The 20,122-nt window shown below is 41.6% G+C and overlaps 2 protein-coding genes across 2 annotated transcripts; one reads left to right on the forward strand and one right to left on the reverse strand.

The window, feature by feature from the left end:
• Nucleotides 1-857: 857 nt before the first annotated feature.
• MRPS22 (mitochondrial ribosomal protein S22) lies at nt 858-4,766 on the forward strand. Its single transcript, XM_052685921.1, has 8 exons — nt 858-993; nt 1,187-1,341; nt 1,476-1,640; nt 2,110-2,253; nt 2,608-2,691; nt 3,630-3,775; nt 4,312-4,420; nt 4,652-4,766. Exons 1-8 carry the CDS (start codon nt 873-875, stop codon nt 4,742-4,744), a joined length of 1,017 nt encoding a protein of 338 aa, XP_052541881.1. The 5' UTR covers nt 858-872; the 3' UTR covers nt 4,745-4,766.
• A 240-nt stretch (nt 4,767-5,006) lies between these two features.
• Nucleotides 5,007-19,658, reverse strand: COPB2 (COPI coat complex subunit beta 2). The gene is made up of 22 exons (XM_052685920.1): nt 19,539-19,658; nt 18,572-18,709; nt 17,940-18,026; nt 15,531-15,657; nt 14,308-14,456; nt 13,341-13,487; nt 12,134-12,233; nt 11,863-12,005; nt 11,449-11,648; nt 10,830-10,940; nt 10,478-10,566; nt 10,285-10,391; nt 9,853-9,996; nt 9,225-9,355; nt 8,737-8,944; nt 8,411-8,521; nt 7,531-7,745; nt 7,180-7,272; nt 6,921-7,101; nt 6,718-6,786; nt 5,770-5,862; nt 5,007-5,351 (listed from the first exon to the last, which is right to left on the reverse strand). Exons 1-22 carry the CDS (start codon nt 19,539-19,541, stop codon nt 5,256-5,258), a joined length of 2,742 nt encoding a protein of 913 aa, XP_052541880.1. The 5' UTR covers nt 19,542-19,658; the 3' UTR covers nt 5,007-5,255.
• Nucleotides 19,659-20,122: the final 464 nt, after the last annotated feature.

The raw sequence follows: 20,122 nt of genomic DNA on the forward strand, positions 1-20,122 counted from the left end.
CCAACCTGACCCTCCCATGGTGCAACTCAAGGCCACCAGCTCTCATCCCATCGCTGTTAACCTGGGAGCAGCAGCCGACCCCCACCTCACCACCGCCTCCTCTCAGTGAGTTGCAGAGCAGGGAGGTTTCCCCTGAGCCTCTTCTTCTCCAGACCGACCCATCCCAGTTCCCTCAGCTGCTCCCCATCACACTTTGTGCCCCAGACCCCTCACGGCTCCGCTGCCCTCTGGGCACACAGCAGCACTCAATGTCTGTCTTGCAGTGAGCTATTTATTTCCCCCCGTACCAAGACACCGAAGGGCAGCTACAGCCGGCAGTGACCTCTCACCGACCTGAGAAGGATGCACGGCGCAGTGCCGCTCCTCAGGCAAGAGCACTCGTGGTGTCCTTTGGACTTATTCCAATATACGGGTCGCACGGAAAATCTGTCACCCCGTAAGCGCCGGATTATCAGAGAGCCACAGGACGTTCTTCATTTCGGGTCAATCACCCCAGCATTACTCCTTCTGCCAGGTGCCGCCCGCCGCCTTCTGGCTGACTGGGGGAACGCCGCGGCTTGGCGGCGGGAACGGACAGCGCGCGCTCAGCTCCGTGTCGCAGCCGAGCGGACACCTGCCGGCCCGCAGCCCTGCTTCGCGCCATTCCCACCCAACGCCCCCGCTCTGACAGGAACGCCGACTCGCACTTCCACCTCAGTTCGGGCTCCCGCCTCCGCAGCGTTCACACGAACGCACTGAGAGCGGCTTTCTGATTGAGGGAGATTCTCGGCACGGGGAGCGGCGGTCGGAAACACCGCGAACTCCATTTCCCGACGTGCTTCAGGAGCGATGCGGCCCGCGTCGGCGGCGGGGCGGGGCGGGGCGCGAGCAAGATGGCGGCGCTCGCAGCGAAGGGCGCTGCTGTGCCGCCCGTGCGGCTCTCGCGCGTGGCGCGGGCGCTGTGGGGATGGCGCGTGCAGCGGGGGCTTGGGCAGGACGCGGGGCCCGCGGGCGGTGCGTAAGCGGGCGGTGCGCGAGCGGGAGGTGGCGGGAGCGCCTTCTCCGCCTTTCCTGCCCATCGCGGAGCGCGTGTGCGGCGCTGTCCGGGTGGCTGAGGAAGAGGGAAGCGGGCCGGGGGCTGTCACAGAGGGCGGGTATGCGGCCGTCCCCGCGCGGCCCTTTCATTGCGTGTAAAATCCTCCGGCAGAAAAAAGGGAGGCGAAGCCTGCTTTTACGGATGAAGCGGTTCAGGATTTGCTGTACAGGATGACGGGGCTGAACCTGCAGAAGGTTTTCCGTCCGGTTCGGCAGGAGCTGAAGCCGCCCAAGTACCGGCTGCTGACGGAGGCTCAGCTGCAGGAGGTGCGTTGCGCTGCGGTGCGCTGCGGTGCGCTGCGGTGCGCTGCGGTGCGGAGCCGCCCGCTGTACGCTGCCGGTGCCGCCGCTCCCGCCTTTCTAACTTCTAATTGTGAAATCAATTAAACTCTTACCCGAAGGCCACGAGAAAAGCCATTGAGGAGGCCAAAGAAAAGCTGAGAATGCCGCCAGTGCTGGACGAACGAGAGCCCATTGATGATGTGTTAGCAGACGACAAAGTCCTCGAGGGAACTGAAACTGCGAAATACGTGTTTACAGATTTAACTTACGCCACTCCGCATCGTGTAAGTGATAATCTATTAATTTAAGAGCCGAGCAGCTGTGAATTTGGGCTTTAGTGCAGAAATACAGAGGCGTTTCAGTTGTTGACTTCTGTCTGTTGATAAATTATATCCCAGAGCTTTATAATAGAAAATACATGCACATACATGCACTGTTAATTTAGCGTGTGTTGAATGTGTCAAGTCGGGCCAGCAGCAGTGCTAATTCCTTTCTCTGGGCTTAGTTATGTTGTTTGTTAAATTTTGCAGTATAAGTGCATATAGTGTTGCGTTCTACTGTCAGATTAAGGTGTAAATGTATAATTTATAAAGGGAAAAATAATTCTATGCATACTGGCAGTCAAAAAGACACTGTAATATTAGCATGGTTTTGGCATTGGAACACTTAGTCAAACAGGAATCTTGTTTACAATGATCCTGCTTAGGTAGAGAATGCTGTGGGAGATAATGCTCTTTCTGATCTTCTTTTCAGGAACGTTTCATTGTCGTTAGAGAACCAAACGGTGTATTACGTAAGGCAACCTGGGAAGAGCGAGACCGCATGATACAGATCTTCTTCCCCAAAGAAGGGCGCAGAGTTACTCCCCCAGTGTTATTTAAGGACGAACACCTCGGGGTAAGAACTGGGATTGAAAAAACAGATGGTTTTTATTTTCTTGACCATGCTGTGACAGTGAAGCTGTGCTGTTTGGACAGAGTAGTGGCTCTGAATAAGCCAGTTGGTTGGTAGGTTTTAATCTTCTTGAACAATTGCTTACTAGTGTAACTTGCTTAAATTGCTTAAAATAAAATTCAGAGTTGCAACCAGATAAATACTGGGTAATGTAAATATTCTGTTGTACTGTAAGTACACATGTAATGGTTACCTGTGCTGTGTTGCCCAGAAGAGGAATGTTTTCACTGCCATTTAAATTTTGGAGAGTTGCAATTGTGTGATATGTGACCTGTGCCTGAATTTAAACTGTTTCAGACTGTGTTTCGGCAAGACCGTCATGAAGATATCCTTAACATGTGCATTGCTCAGTTTGAGCCAGATTCAGCTGACTATATCAGAGTAAGTTCACTTTTTTTAAAGTAAAAAAGCATTACAGAAGACGTTTCAAGGTTTATTTTGTAAGCATAAATATTGTCTGGGGATCAGAGTTGTTCAGGTGTGTTCTTCCCCCCTCTTCCCATGAATTACTTGCTATCTTTGCCATGAGCTTTCTATTTTTTATTTTATTTTCTTCAGAAAAGTGACCCATTTAAATATTTTCCAACCGTATAGAAAGAAGTACAGATGCAGAAAAGAGTCTTCTGGTATCCAACCAGAACTGATAGTAACTGTAACTGGCCCCAGTTGTGCTGCTTGAGTTGTCTTGACTACTATGCTAGGATTTGAAAAAAGGAGGTAGATAACTGATGCATCTGAGAGCACCGTGCACAAAATAAACTAATGTTTGTGAGAAAAACTGGGTACAAAAACACACTTCCAGCTGAGGGGTGTCAATTTAGTAACTGTAAGTACTAATGAAGATATCAATTGTTATGTTGTTAGAAAGTTTTTCTATTGTATCTATTTAATGTTAACTAATTTCCTGAATCGCTGTGAGCAGAACTTCCATTAATCAGTGTTTCAAGTAACTTCTTCAACTTTCTCCATTAGCAACTCTTTGCTTTGACTTCATTGAAAAATAGATTGTAACTTGAGGGCAGTGCAATGAAGGTTCAGAGTTCATGTCCCTCCCTCCCAAAATTGCCAGTGTGTGGGTTGCATTTAGTTTTTTCTTAACACACATCTACTTATGAGTTCTAAGAACTGGGTTGTCCCAGTGTTACCCCAAATTAAAACAGGTGTAAAGCTTTAAAGTAGCACAGTTGAACTTGTGGCTTACTGCCACAGTTTAGAGAGGCCTAAAAATGGATCCAAAAAATCTACGTGAAAGGTAAAGAGGAGGAACTGTCATGAAGCTCTGCTTATACTATTGAAACTGAATTCTTTTCTGTGTCCAGGTTCATCATCGAACATATGATGACATTGAGAAACATGCAAAATACGATCTGCTCCGCTCAACAAGGCACTTTGGAGGCATGGTGTGGTACCTGGTAAACAGAAAGAAAACGGATGGCTTGCTGATAGATATGATCAACAGAGACTTGTAAGTGGTGTTTGTCATTTATTCTGTTTATAGACAAATAGAAAATGTAAAGGCCTGTTGTTTGAAAAATGGCATTTCCGTAAGATGTCTGAAAACTTCCATTTGCATGATATTTTAGACTAGCTGTAATTTCTCGCTACCTAGATTCTGAATGGAAGTACCAGCTACATTGCAGTCAAAGTGTTAGGATACCAAAGTAGGTGTCTGCAGAAATTAACCTCTTATAGTTGCTTAATTTTATGTTTTATGTACAGTTCCTTGTATTTTATGGCTTTCAGCTTTATGGCTCCTGAACAGTAGTAGATCATGCTTAAACTGCAGTATGAGTCAGTTTCTGTCTGTTAATTGCTGCACGTGCTTCTGGTCTTCCTTCTCAGGAACAAGGTGCTATTACAGTAAATTATGGGCTGCCTCGTTAGCTCTCTCTTCTAATGACTGTGTATATGAGGTGAAAGTGTATGAAGGCCCGTGGTGTGCAAGCACACTCAAATTATTTAGAAACAGTCATAGTTACAACTGAACTTTTATTTGTTTAGGCTGGATGATGCCACGAGTTTAATCACACTGTATCACATGCTTCATCCAGAATGTCAGTCAGCAAAAGAAGCCAAAGAAGGGAAACTTCATGGAATTGATCTGATCAAGGTACACTTTTCTGTTCTAAGCACAGTTACCTACAGAAGACAACGCATTTGAACACCAGAAGCCTAGTCAATAGCTTCCTGTAATTAACTAGAACTGCTGCATGTTTTTTTAAAATATATAAAAGAGCATAATGATGGAGAAGAAATAGCTGACAAACCATTGGAGTGATGAAATCTCACTGTGTACTCTGCTCCTAAGTGTACATTAATCTTCATCCCCCCTTGCTTCTAGGTCTTTGTGAAAACTGAATCACAGAAAGAAGGCTATATACAATTGGCCCTCCAGGCATACCAAGAAGCAATGGCTACGTCTACAGCTTCATGAAATAAACAATTCTTCATCATTATTTTGAGCTGTTTGTGAACTTTCTTTGTAGAGGATTCCACAATAAATACCTTGGATAACTGTATATGCTAAAAACATGTTTTGGTACATAATAGGACTCACTAGAGAAACAGCTTAGTTGCAGAAGAACTACACGTGAACTCCCTCTTGTCCCATTCTCTTCTACTTCAAGGTGATGGATGCTGAATAAACACTTGCCTGTAATTCAATTTACTTCTTGAAATAGAGGAGAGAACAGGAATGGAATGTTTAAAAGGATTTATTGAACTGCACGTTAAATGAAAACGCTTCCACGACGCTTTAGAGCAGGTCTATATCTTAAATTTCAACATACTCAAATCTTTTACAGTTGCAGGGTTTGCCCCTCTCCCTGCATCTACGTGGTCCATCTTCTGTATAAAAATCGAGTTAGTGTGGAGCATGTAGTCCACAGAACTTCATTCCTTTGTTTGGAGTAAGCAGTAGTTGAGTTGGTCATCCAGAGCTCTGTTCAGTCATCTAAGATCTCTTCATCCAGATTGATATCTGTGGTATCAATATCCTCCAGGTCTAAGTTATCGAGGTCATCTTCCAAATCCAGAAGTGTCTGGGAATTAAGTCCAGAGAGACATGTTAGACAGCTGTTGTGACAGCAGCTGTAGTTTGTATAATGCTATATGAGGTACTGAAACATTCAGCAACATTAAGGCAGTCAAGTAGTGCATAAGACCTACAATAACCTCCAGAAGGAAATGCCTTCTTGAATAAGAAAGCAGTTTGCAGTACTGCAACTTGTTATTTTGTTCTGGGTTGTGACTCCACTTGTTTCCTTTTAAGCCCACAAGGCTGTAGGAATTGTTCTACATTACTGTGTACAGTTTCTGCACTCTACAGGAAGAGATCCACACAGTGTAATAAGTCTCAGGAGCGTGGTTCATATAAAGATAGAAGTGACATTATGTGGTATACTTAAGTTCTTCATTCAGCCACGACACTCCTTCCATTCCTAAGATACATTCCAGTACCTTTTGATCTCGTGGTGGAAGCAGATCAGAATTCTGCAGTACTGTATTCATCACTTCTGGTTTAGGAGATGGAACTGCTTCTTCTGTCTTTTTCTAATGAAAAAGATAACTTTTGTTAAAATTAAGCAAACAACAGCCCCTCTGCACATCCCCCAAGCCTTGATGGCTGTCTTCTAAAATTTCTCTCACTAATTCCAGAATCACATCTTCACAGCCATTAAGTTTTCTGGTCTCCAGAGGAGCCTACCATGTTTGTTTCCCCCTTTAATTCAAAGCAGTTGTTAGAAAAAAAAAAAAGCCTTCAGTCTATGTCAATTAATTTAAAGAACTTAAAACTGAAGTGCAACTGAAGAACATGGCAGGCCTTGTTTATAGCTTCTATGCAAGATAATTGTGAATTAACATGTAGATAACTTTCACAAGGTGAAAACTTTCACTTGAGTGATAAAACCATCAGTCTGAGCTACTTCACTACTTAGAATATTCTATTTCCAAATAATCAATCAGAACTCCTACTCTCTAACTTTTGAAGCCATGCACAATAGCAACAAATACAAAGCATTGCTGAGGTATGTAAGAGATTCCAAGGTCCAACTACTGAGCTTTCAGAGTGCTAGAAGCAGTTGAGGCAGTAGGGTTTTGATATGCAATTATTTTCAGGATGAATTCAGTGGCAGCACTGTGATTACACACACGTACTTGAGTGAAATGGTAGCAGAACAAAAACATAAGCAGCCACATGGAGTAAATAATTCTGTAACTACTAATGACTTCTTTAGTCTACTTTTTTAGTCTAGAAGTCTGAGGCAGAAGAACGTGGAACTCAACTGCAGTAGTCAAGCCAGAAAGAGCAACAGTTCAATCATCACAGCTGTACAGTAACATCCACCCTGGAGAACTTGCAACACAAGCACTTCTTAGGCTTCGTCATTTGGTGGTAACACTGACCTGAGATGCCATTACTCCCGATGGTTCAAAGCCTTTTGCTTCTTCAAGTAAGTTTCTTTCTTCATTTGGCTAAAATATAGGAAGTGCAGACATGTTAATGGAATGTTTAAGTAAGTAATTTCATCGACTTGCTTACAGCAGAATTTGCACAACTTCGAATTTTTCTCTTTCAGAGAAAATAGGAGCTCTCACTTCTTACTTACAGTGACAAGGGGGTATTCCTTGGCAGGCCGCAGGTCAGCAAGACTTTGTTTAACATATTCTTCAGCAACAAAAGCTTCCTTTAATCCAGGGAAAAGATTTTCATATTCTGTAGGGTCAGCAAGAGATTCAGCAGCTTTCTGGTTAACTTTAGAGAGACTCTCCCGCCACAGTTTAACAACCCTGGAGACAGAGATCAGGTTCATTGTATAAAGGCAGTTTTGACTCTACTACTAGGACTTGCATATACTTTAATGTTACCTTGAAACTTGGCTTGGCAAATAGGTCCGTGCAAGAAAAGCAGCTTCTGGGAGACGTCCGGTTTTGATCAGGAGTTCCAAACACGAGTCAAGCCTAACAGATGTTAAAATAGAATTTTTATCAATAAGTTTTCAAGTTAGACTTTTGCATTATAGCTGTTCTGTCTGTGATGTCAGTAAATTAGAAGTGCCCGATTTTAAAAAGTAGGCATCATCAAACATTTTTCTGAAGGGTACGTGCTACTGTCTTTCCTCTTGAAATTAAGTTAGCTGTAGTTTACCATTTGGAGATCAGATGTTCTTTGTGTTTCAGAAAGCCCAATGAGGACCATCTGAATTCCTCACTACTTACTTTCCCTGCAGGAAGTAGCTCATAAATGCGACGTTGTTCTTGCCATCTTTTTCTGCTCCTTCAGCTAATTTATTCACCATGTTTGCATTTCCTGAGGCTGTAGCCAGTAGAAGTAGTCCTCCATAGTCTTGTGCATGGTGGAGACACTCCTGGGCCAGGCCAAACTGGCATTTACTAATGGCAAGTTCAGCAAGTTGCTTCCACTTCTGTTCTGACTAAAAAGCACAACAGGAGGGAGGAGAAAGAAAAAACCAAAGCTCATATTTTTGAATACCATTAAAGATTTTTAAAGCATTCAACATAAGCTCTAAGTTCACCTATTAAGGTACTGTATCCCATCAGTGCACTTGTCTTACCGTTAAGATACAATGACTCTTGCAGTTTGTTCTGCACGTACCACTGCCATGCTGTCACTACACAGCATGGACATTGCTTTGTCCTCTCCCTGTCGAATGAGGAACATTAACTTAGTCCTACCACTTCCTTATTTTACAAAAGGAACAGTGAGACCAATTATCTTAATAATAAAATAATAATAAAAAAAAAGCTGTAGGACAAATCACTGCCTGTCAGTCTTCCTAGAACATCAGGAATGATGCAAGTTTTTCAAGGCTGGAACAAAGGCCCAGAGGCTTCAGTTCTGCCACTTCTCTCTGTGGACTTCTCACTGAAGATTAAGGCTTTGTTCTTGGTTGGAATGTCTTGACAACATGCTTCTGTTCCCATCCCACAGCTCAGGCAGAGAAACTTCAGTAAGGAAGTTGGAGGCATATTTACAGTGTTCACAGAGCTGTGCTGCATCTTCACACTGCTTTTTCTTACGGGGCCTCTAGGATTTATAATCAGAATTATTACAAATCACCAGAAATTGTATGTTTACCTCTGCTTCTACTGCAAGCTGATAAGCAATTTTTAATTCTCCCAGCTGAAGAGCAAGTTCAAAACGATGCTCTGGATCTGTAGATACTGCAAGAGCTTGTTGTTTGAAGCCCTGAAGTAAACAGATAATCAAAATAATCCATCAGGTCAAACAGCATCTTAGAAGTTTTAACAAAAGCCATCTAAAGAAAAGATTACAGTGTTCCAAGTGAATACAGATGATTAAGAAGATTCACCTACAGGACCTTTTTTAGTTCTTACGTAGCAAATTCAATTACAAATAATCTGCTGATTACTTTTTTGATGTCTAAGAAATAGTTCTCTTGCCTGTTTTTCAAGAAAATGCGCCACTCTGGTTCTCTGCTCTTTTGGAATTGTGGGAAGAACTTTGTCAGCCATACCGAAGTCTCTTCTCATCACAGCAGTTTGATATTCAAGCACTGAGACCAGCAAAGAGTAGCTAACAATGTTTAGCTCTTTATCACCCAAATACAGTCGGTTGTCCTTAGGAATATACCCCAAAAGATACATTGTCCTGAAACAAAACAAAGATTTTTCACCTTGGATAAGTTTACTATGAGGTACTACATAAAAAAATCCAATGGTAGCAAGAATATTTGCATCAACTTTTACTGTATAACCACGCCTTCATGTAATGCTATTTATCCTATGCAAGATTACATTAATTGCCTCAGAACATTAGCATTAAAGTAACCAAAAGTAATACAGCAGGGCAAGTGGAGGATTTACTTTGCCATAACTTGTACTGAAAAAAAACACATAGGGCTTTCTTACAATCTAATGCAGCAACTTACCTGTCTAAATGGGCAATTGTGACAATTTCTCCTCCAACATAGTAGTTGAGTCTGTTCACAGAGCTGGTGTAAATAAAGCAGTCGCCAACCCACAAGCCTGTTTTCACAATCTCCTGAATCTCACCAAGAACCTGCAAATTAAAGTTAATCAAAAAGCTACTCCGAAACACCAGTAAGACTACTGTGTTTTCCAATTAAATGTAACATTCTGTACTTCCACAGACACAAGGGTAAGTTGCAAAAGAAGCTTCAGGTATAAATGTGAAGTTCTGTAATCTATGCCTTCAGTTTCACAAAAAAACATTGTAATAAAAAAATCTCTATCTCAATAATTAACTAAATGACAAATCCAGAAAGGAAACACCAAATTAAGTGTTAAACAAGATAATCAAAATATAAGCTTCCTCACTACATTTTTGCTGTTTTTCACTTGTTCTCAAACTCCTGTCAAATTTCAAAATACCAAAAGGACAGAAAACTTTTTTGAAGTTCTGTGAACATGCTACCCACATGCACGATGTCTGGAAAATTTAGCAGTGTTAGTTAAAGACCAACTTTGCTATACTCTGGCAAGACTTGCTTCAGTGATCTCTGATCCTGGTCACATTCCATTTTTAAATACAGATACCTCAAATGCATCTTCAATTCCATCTTCAGTGACTCCTTCGTGTGTTTCTTGGGCAGATGCAACTTTTTCTGATAGATATTTCAGAATGAAGAATGACTCTTCTGTAGCAATGCAGACAAGCTCACCCGAGTCAGACCAGAAAATCTGTGTCATCAGAATCAATAATGGCACTGGTTTAGAGAGCCCAAGTTAAGGGAGAAAGTATATTTTAGCTTTAATTTGTACAAACTCTCATAGCAGCCTTAGGAACCAAGAAGCCAACACACATATAAGATTTTCTTCCCTTTCATTACAAGGCAGAGATAAACCTAGGATGTTGTTACTTTACAGTTGACAGCTTGGCTTCATTACAGAAAACAAAAATCAAGTTAGTCAAAACTGAGTAAACACAGACATGTAAGTTTTGAAAGGAAGATATGAATCTACACGTACATGTTTGGGCTGAATTTCAATTCTGCGGATCAGTTCTGTGTTCTCCCAGTCATAGAATGCCAAACCATTAACAGATCTAACTCCCAGCAGGAAGCCACCATAGATGCCTGCAAGAAAATGAAGGTTGAAGAATTTTGCATTGTGCAGACTGTGCACACGCATCAGTATGCGTATTCCAGAAGTAAATACTCACCTTCTGCTCCAAAATCAGGTTTGAATGATTTCTTCTCCTTGAAGTTTTTAAATATCTTTACAACACTGTTGCTCTCTCTGATTGCATATCTAGAGATTGCATTATAAAAATATTACTTGCCTGTTAAAGTAGCGAACTACTAAAATAGTAAACTGCTACAAGAAAACCCCCTGCACTTCTCTTCAAAAACAAGCAGAGCACAACAAATAGAAAACATTTAAATAGTACCTTTTTTAAGTTCATCATTCAAACCTTTTTTTTTTTGTCTTCAGCCCAACTTAGTGTTTGTACAGACTGAAATGTAGCAGCAGAAAATTTAAGTTAATACAAAGGACAAATCTGCAACACTTACTCTGATGAATCATGTGCCCATACAAACTCCTGTGCAGAACCAAAACTCTTGTTCCTCAAAGCCATAGCTGTGTAAATGATGTATTCACCATCACCACACACTACAACAAACCTACAGCAAGACAAAGATGCAGCCTGTCAGACATGCACGTTCAGTGCACTAGATCAAATACACAAATCATCTGAAGATATTAAAAGCCTGTATCACAATTAATGCAAATGCAGACAAAATTAAATAGGACAACTTCGTGTATTCCCAAGCCCATCACATAATGGATTTTTTCTGCTTTATTTTGCTAGCTACTTGCTATCCCTTCTTGCTTCTGCTCTCCACTCTGCTGCATTTCTAATGTGTATTCCTTTACCTTTTCTTCCATATTAGCTTATCTAATTAAAAAATGTGATACGTGATAGAAGAATTTGGCTTGCTACCACTACATTATATATTTTGTTTGCCCTATTTACAAAGTGCAACTTGTTTAAAATGTGAGCTGTCATGCAGATGAAACACCTCTATGCCACAGGCTCTTGGTCATTATCAGGACACATGCAATAAGATTTCCAGTATAAAAAAAAGCAACAAAACAAAACCAATTATTTTTTCTTCTGAAATTAATTACCGTCCATTAGGGTTGTGTTGAATTGTTTGAGGATATATTTCACAGCTCCCCATGTCCTTCACAGCCAGTGGCAATCTTTCTCCATCTTTAATTTCAGCATCTCCCATAGCTTTCAAGTTGGCCTGCTGGACTTCTGAATGTTTAGCCCAAATGATTTTTCCATTTGCATCCATGGACATGGCTGGTTCTTCACGACCAAGCTAGGAAACATAGCATAAGAACTTAGCAGACGGAGAAAATACTATTTGGATTTTCTGTTCAGTTCAACACATCTAGTGAAATATCCTGGCTTTGTCTAAAAATGACCATTAAAATGCTAAATGATCAGTATTTTGTTTATTACTACAAAGTTAGTTGCTCTTTACACAGGACAGCCACGAATCACCCTCTCCCATTTCAAGTAGCTAATCGTACCTTAACGATGATGCTGCCTTCATCATAGCCCAAAGCCACATTATTGGATCCTCTCAAACTGGCCACACACCACACTCTCTCCATCCCATAGTTGAGCGTACTTTCCAGCCGGTAGGTGCTTGAATGCCAAATGCGCACAGTTCCTAGAAGAAAGGAATGCGTGCCGTATTGCTTTCCTCAGTGTAACACCTCCTGATGTGTGGCCACACCACAGCAAAACATTCCCCTAAGTCCCTCCCCTATCCCTTATGTAGCAGAAAAAGGCAATTACCATCTTCTGAGCCCGTGATAATGATAGGCAGTTCAGGATGGAAGCTGACACAAGACACGTTCTGAGCGTGTCCTTCCAGTGTTTGTACACATGTTTTGTTCTGCAAAAAGAGTTGAAAGGACAGGTGCAGGTAATAAACAAGCTGCAACACTTTAGCGTTCGTTTCTTAATAAATAAAATCCAAAAGTCTATCTGAAGGCATGTATTTTTTCTAGATTTCTGCCAGTAAAATTTATTTCTAAGACGCTGAAGCAGCAGCATTAAACATGTATTACGTAGCAATGATTGCACTGACTTGATTTCTTCTCCCCAATGGAAAACTATTTATTTTCCTTGACACAGTTTTCTGCTTTCTGTTTTCTGCTCACAAAATAGGCTTTCTCAGACCTTGGTAGTGCAACAGAACAAAGACAGGCAGACAGCTGGGATTGCTTAAAAAAAATACAAGAGCAAAACATATCTGAATTCAATTATAGGTGAAGAAACACCTAATATCTTCATCAAGGATGTTTATTCACAGCTGTTAAAGAAAAGTCTACTCTGCTTGAAGCAACTAGGAGTGGACTATCTAATTAATACACACAGCTTTATGTGTTAGTAAAGCTTTAAGCTCAGTTATGTAACAGTCATTGCTGTAGTGCATATTTTAATTAATACTACTAGCTTTGATTTCTGATCTTGGATTTAATTGTGGACACTACACTTCAACAACCTGAAACTCCTATCTAACAAACTTCATCTTGCCCTTCTGACCATTAATGCATTTGTACACAGGAAGAATTTATGAGCTCCGCTTTCCAGCAATTGTCTCAATTTTTTTCTTTCCTGGACAGCATTCAAATGAGGCAATAATGCAACTCATTTGATGACCTGTCAAGTACATGTGAGCATGCATACATGCATGAACATGTGTGCCTGTGTAATGAGTCCAGACAGTAAACAGACAAGGAAAAATCAAAGTTAACACTATTAACAACACCTTAGCATCAAATTTAAGTAACCCCTAAGTTCATTTGTAGAATTCACAGCATGCTCTCTAAAGAGTTAACAACTGAAATCTGAAAAATGTATCATGAAACAGTTCCCACTTTCATCTTTCTAAGGAAGGAAAAGGTGTCGATGTTTTCAAGTCCTTTTCCTTTTTACAATTTCATGATTTTGCTGTGGCAAAGTCCATGCAATAGCTTGCAGAAAGCTGGACACACACCTGGTAGTCCCAGATCTTAACCAACCGGTCATCTGCCCCCGAAATGAGGTACGGCTTGTCTCCTCCGCTGTAGTAGTCAATGCAGTTCACCCCTTTCTCATGGCCTTCCAGAGTAAAGTTGGGTGAAGAGGAGCCAAGCTGCCACACCTTTCCAGGGGAGAAAAAAAAAAAAAGACATACAAAATCCTCATGTAAGTTTTGATCCTCTCTCATGTAGGCCAACCTTGCCAAACAGAGCTGTATTCTAATGCGGTCAGCAGTCAGGCTGTAGATACACTGACATTTTCCCACAATCATTGCATCACAGCAGTATTTAAACACATCTCATCTCAATAGCTGAAGACGGATGAAATCAAAACTGTCTTTTTACAGCCAGTATACTGCTAATTTATAGGGAACTTGAGGAACTCTCACTCTCCCGCTGGTTGTAAACCAACAGTCCCAGATACTCAGTTTCACAGCAAATGAAGCTCAGAGTCTGCTGTCAGAAGACTGAAGACACCTTTGGATTCAGTTTAAAAGACTTGTAGCAAATGACTACAAATAATGGGAGAAAATAATTTTATTTTTATTTTTTAAAGGCACCCAGTTAAAGGCTTTACCCACTGTATGTTGTAGGTTCAATTCTCCTGACTACACTTGAACAGTATAACCACTACCCCATCCTGTGTCTCTCGAGTTCCAAGAGGAATGCAGCAATCACTGAAATTTAATTTCAGTGATTAAAGGTGTCAGGTAATCTTGTACATTTACTGAATTACTATTATGTGCATAGTTAGTATGCATATAGGAACTCAAACAAAATACACATCTTCATACAATAAAAATTCTATTACTGACCTACTTCTAAGAATTTTAACCCAGTGTTCTCATTAATGGTTTGCATGTTCCTTCTGATTATTACTTTTTAACTAAAAAAAAAAAAAAAAAAAAAAAAGCCCCCCAAAAAACCAACAGAATCCTCTACCTTGATTGTCCTATCCAAAGAGGCACTGGCAAACTGATTATTATCTTTTGGGTTTATGACGATCTGCATGACGTAATGGGTATGTCCTTCAAACACTTGAGAACAAGACCATTTCTTATCCCAGTCCCAGAGTTTAATAAGCATGTCATCTGAGGAAAAATGAAACAGTAAAAATCAAGCTTCAGTAAGTTCAACATCTTCTGAAATGATGTAATCGGTGATGACTTCAAGTTAAAGGTTCCTTCGTGCCTCCTTGAAAGGAGGCAATGCTAATTCTCAAGATAAATATTTTCTCAATGTGTAAAATCGCTGTTCTTTACTTTCAGGAAGACCACAGGGAATACAAGTTTCTCTAAAAGATTCTCCAGTAGAATGGTTATAAAACTAAGCAATGAGCCTGCCCAGATCACACAAATACACAATTTCTGTTCAGAAAATGAATCTGTCTTACAGACACTAGGAATAGATATTAAGGTATTAAATTATTAATCTTAAAATAATGGGCAGATTTTAAAGAATTAAACCTGTGCTCTCTTCTTTGGCACCTACTGTAACGATCATTAAGGAACAGAAAGCAGAAACAACCAGGTTGGCTTCCTGATATCTTTATTTCAAGCATATTATCTTCAGCAGAAATAACCATGATGCTTCCAACACAAACCGTTCACTATATTCTAGCAGTGCTCAGGCTGTATCAGCACCATCTCCAGGAATGGAAAGGACTGAGAAAATGATGTATGTACTCTTGGGAAAGATTTGCTGGGATACTGTGATTTTCCATTCCTAGCTCAAATAACAGAATACTGTCATATGCTGGGAAGAACAGGTGAGAGTTACATTCTGCTTCTACTCAGATTGTTAGCTGAAATACAGAAGTACTTAAAAACAAAACAAAACAAAACAAAGGAGCTTCAGTGAAGCAAACTCTAGAAGGGTAACTAATTATCATCTACGTGAACTTTTTATTGAGCAGTTATTAAGCAACAAGATTCTGAGGTCTGCTCTGGCAAGAATATAAGCTGTAATAATTTCAATTCTAAGTAGAATTGATATTCCATTAAAAATATGAATGTACCTGGCAGAGAAATAACAATTGATAGGCTAGCTACTTGCTCAAGGATTTCCGTTTAGCAGAAACCTGAAAAAACATGCAATTGCTATCTAGTCAGAACCCTGTAAGTGGCTGATGAAAAACATATCAAAATATATCAACAAGCTCTTACCACTGCTGGTCAGTATGAAAGGCTGCGTGGGATGTACAGCAATACAACGAATGTAATCTGAGTGTGCTTCAAACATGTGCACTCTTTCCAGGGTGTTGTAATTAAAAACTCTAATTTGCATGTCATCCTGTGAAAGAGATCGGAATAAAAAACTGTAACAGTACTTTCCATATAATACACCACAACATGCTGTAGAGTAGCATGTAGTATGTAGCATGTAGTAGTCAGAACATTCCTCTATTGAAGAATCTCTTACAATGATATGTTCAAGAAAAATTATTTTCTGCATCTACCTAAATGAAACAAATTATTACTTGGCTCAGAAGTCTATGAATTACCCAGCATTATACCAAGGCATTCATAAAATAAACTTCAGCTAAAAATTCATTTCAAAAAGATGCATTTTAAATGATCTTTTGATTTTAAATGAAGTGCTTTGAAAGTTATTAATGCCTAATATGAAAATGAAAAGCAAGGTTCTTGCACTAAAACAAATGGAAAATTGATGTCAACTTGATTACTTTTCAGGAAGGATGTGAACAAGAGAAAAGGTGTCTTTATTTCAGATACAGTATTCTCCTCAGAAGTATTCCCAAATCTTTATTTAGGTGTAGAATTTAGCACATTAATTGTTCTATCCAATCTATTTTGTTTTCCACCCTTTTCCTCTCATATACACCTGTTTAAGAAAAAACATCTACAGAAAACAATAGCCAGAATGGCAGAGAAGAACATGCACCCCTTTGAAATCAGGCTAACAGTGCAATGAACATCCAACGTGAAGAATAAGCAATAAATAACATCACAATTTCATAGTTACTTTGAAAAAGACTTGGCCCTGTTTCTAAAAGCAGCTTTGCCTTTTCCTCACCATTTCTTCACCAGTGCTTGCAGCCTCCCCTGGGAAAGCTAAGATACAGCTGCACAATGCATCAGACTGAGGAACTGACCCAGGTGGAAATAAATTGATAAGAACACATATTAACTTCCACCAGCTCCTAATCCAGCTTCCCATGCAGCTTTTTGAACTCTTGTGCTGACAGAGGAGAGGCAGTGCTGTACCTCTAGGGAAATAGCACTGAGTTACTGTTGCTGTAACTAACTGTGTCATGGCAGCATAAGGCAGCCGAAGGACAAGAAATTGTATTTACTGTGTGTATAGTGCAGAAGACTAGAAAGAAAAAACGTAAACAATATTTTAGGCATCACTTTAACTTAGATAAACTTTATCATAGAGAACTCTCTGACTTTCCAACAGATGACCCATGCCTTCCATGTACAACTTTCAATGACCAATCTAAAGGCCAAAGCAGGAACAGTCTGCTGAACCCTTCAGGACACACCACCCCAAAACACTGTTCATGTCTTGACACACATCTCCTAATTCAATTTGCCGTAACAATTGTATGGTTTGGACACCAGATTAAGAACTGATCAATGTTCATTTCCTCAAGAAAAATGTGTTGTCAAGTTTAGAATAAAACTATTCAACGAGTTTGCTTTGCAAAGAGTAAAATGAGAGTATTTGGAACATGTTCAAAGGAGGGCAACAAAGCTGGTGAGGGGTCTGGAACACAGGCCATATGAGGAGAGGCTGAAGGAGCTGGGAATGTTCAGCCTGGAGAAGAGGAAGCTCAGGGGAGACCTCATTGCTCTCTATAACTTCCTGAAGGGAGGCTGTAGTGAGCTGGGGGTCGGCCTCTGCTCTCGTGTCATCAGTGATAGGACCAGGGGGAATGGCTTCAAGCTACGGCAGGGGAGATTCAGGCTGGACATCAGGAAGTATTACTTCTCAGAAAGGGTGGTCAGGCACTGGAATGGATGCCCAGGAAGGTGGTGGAATCACCGACCCTGGGGGTGTTCAAGGAAAGACTGGATGTTGTGTTGAGGGACATGGTTTAGTAGGAACTATTGGGAATAGGTGAACGGTTGGACTGGGTGATCTTTTAGGTCTTTTCCAACCTTGGTGATTCTGTGATTCTATGATTTTTCTAGAGGGGAACAAAATTCTTAAAAAGTTCAAGTATAATCAGGAAGAAAAGTAGAAAGCAGCTTTTAAGTCATCTTACCTTGAAAAATTAATAGTTTCAGCTTTGTTAAAGCAGCACTACAACTATTTAGTCAAAACTGTATGCTAGATGCACTTCAGTTGACAGCAGAAGTTGAATATAGACCTACACTGCATTAGATATTAGATTTAGCCACAAATTAGATTGTTCTCCTCTGAAATGAAAAATTTAAGTCTCCAAGTTAAAAGGAAAAAAAATTACTGGAGAAGTGTAATGAAGCATTCCTTTCTCTCTTGCACATTAACACTGAATCATTTTTATGTGACGTATAAAAGAACGGCATGAAAACAAATTAAGAGAAACTATTACTGCCTATAGAAATCACAAGACGACAACTTACAGCTCCTGTAACAACCCAGTTCTTCCTTGCCACAAATTTGGCAGCTCTCACTGGCAGGTCACATACTTCAAAAGTCTTCACCAAAGTCTAAAAATAAAAGTAATACGTTTATAGCACTGGAGAAAATTACAGCTTTGAAATCAGTGCTCTGTACGCAGTCACTGACAACTCCCCAAGGGATACCACAACACAGCACGTACATGTTAAAGCTGCATCTGTATCCAAGAAGATATTTGTCTGTGTGCTCACCTTCTTGTTTTCCACTCAATCCCTTCAGATACCACTCACACCTCCAAATCAATTCTAAATCTGCTGCCCAATTTCAGCCATAGTTAACAGAGAAGCAGAGGTCTAGCATTTCCTACAACCTTCGTAATTACAGATTGCAAGTTCAACGGAGATTATTTTTGTATTCTTGAAACTAGACGTGTAAGAAATGAAGCATCATTAGAGCTATGCTCAAGATAATACTTGCCTATTTTTACTGTGACTCCTGTATACAAGTCACGGAGAGCATAATCAACTAGTAGCAGCATTTTCAGATTTTTCTTGTAAATCTGGTGCTGAAAGTTAGAATTGATATACTGGTCGGTTTTGAAAAAATCATAGTAAAGGAAAGTCAAAGTTATCACCTGTGTTTCATGGTTCCAAACGCAGACACTGCCATTGTAGAGACTTGCCAGCATCCATGGCTCTGTGGGGTGCAGGTCCACACTTTTCACCCGGTCAGACCGGGCTGTTAGCTTTCGCTTGATATCGAGTCGGAGAGGCTAGAGGTGAAAAAAATGGAAACTCTGTGTTATTCCAGCCAAGTTAAACAGCCATAAAAACGTGCTGGAGGAAGAAAAGGCAAAACTAGCCCCTTAAATAAACAGGGTTATCACAAATAGAATACTGCTCTTTTCCATCCATCTGTCTTTGCTTTTGTCTAGGGGGCAGAGATCTGGGGAGCAGGTCTGCTCCATCTACTTCATGAGCTCGCAGTACTTCCATACTGCAAATGGCATCTCCAGCACAAAGAGGCTCTGCAAAGCTCCATACAACACTTCCACGGTGTCTCTGACCTATTGAAGGAAAGCAAAGGGACAGGAAAGCAAAGGGACCTCCCTTCCAGTGCAAGTGACTACAAATAAATCTCCTTTCTTTTTCACTCGAGAAAGACCAAACTTGTGGAAAAGTCAGCTGTCACCTCAGAGAAGTTTTGTGCAACACAGAGATAGCGTTAAAATCATGAAAAGAAACTCAGCTTAGAGCAGAACACGCTGCCACAAGAACTGAGGGGAGGTAAAAGTTTAAGCATTTCCATCACAAAGGAGGTTCCAACCTTCCACTTCAATCACCAGCAAAGCGATTTTCTGAGGCAGTGCCAAGCACCACAACGCTCTCGGCCACCCGCAGCCCGATGCCGCCGTGCCCACAGGCCCTCGGCACTACGCTGTCACAGGGCCGGCGGCAGCTCAGGACCTCTCCACGAACGCTCCCCCACAACAACTCGGGCGCTGCCTGCCAGGTCACCTCCGCTGCTGCCTCCCTCTAACACCGCACGGCCCGGCCCGCTGATCTCTCCGCGGCCCCGCGCTCCCGCACTCCCTCACTCACCATGGCGCGGCGTCACCCCGTAGGAGCCCCGCGGCTGAGGTGTCCCAGGCCCAGCAGCCCGCACCCTCCGACGTGGAGCTTCCGGACGCGTCGTTCTCGCGAGAGCCGAACATCGCGCTCCCGGGCTTCGCGAGAGCAGGAGCCCCGTGGGATGCCGGGACTTGTAGTCCATTCAACCTCAACTACAACTCGCGGGGCGTTCTGGGAGTTGTAGTAACCGGGCGCGTGAGCGCGCGCTGCCACCTCACGGCGGCGGTAACGGTTGTAATGGGTGTCACGGGTGTTACGCTTGGCGGGAACGGAAACGGGGCCCGCGCCGTCCCCGGCAACACCGTTCTGTGTGACTTTGTACCTCACAATCCTATGGTGGCGGTGGGAAGTGTCGGAGCTCTGCCCGTTTTACCTGATCTGCTGCTGTAACAGCAGCGCCGCTCAGAGCGGGCAAGGGCTCGGTGTGCGCTTATGGGTGTGAAATGCAGCGGGACACGTTTCTCCTCCGCTTGTGTTTTGTTGCCTGGTGCTACAGCTCATGCAAGCCCCAGTACAGCCGTGCAATCATAGGGCGTCCCGAGGTGGAGGCAACC

This window comes from Tympanuchus pallidicinctus, unplaced genomic scaffold (genome assembly GCF_026119805.1).
Source record: "Tympanuchus pallidicinctus isolate F22 unplaced genomic scaffold, pur_lepc_1.0 scaffold22, whole genome shotgun sequence".
Classification (NCBI taxonomy): domain Eukaryota; kingdom Metazoa; phylum Chordata; class Aves; order Galliformes; family Phasianidae; genus Tympanuchus; species Tympanuchus pallidicinctus.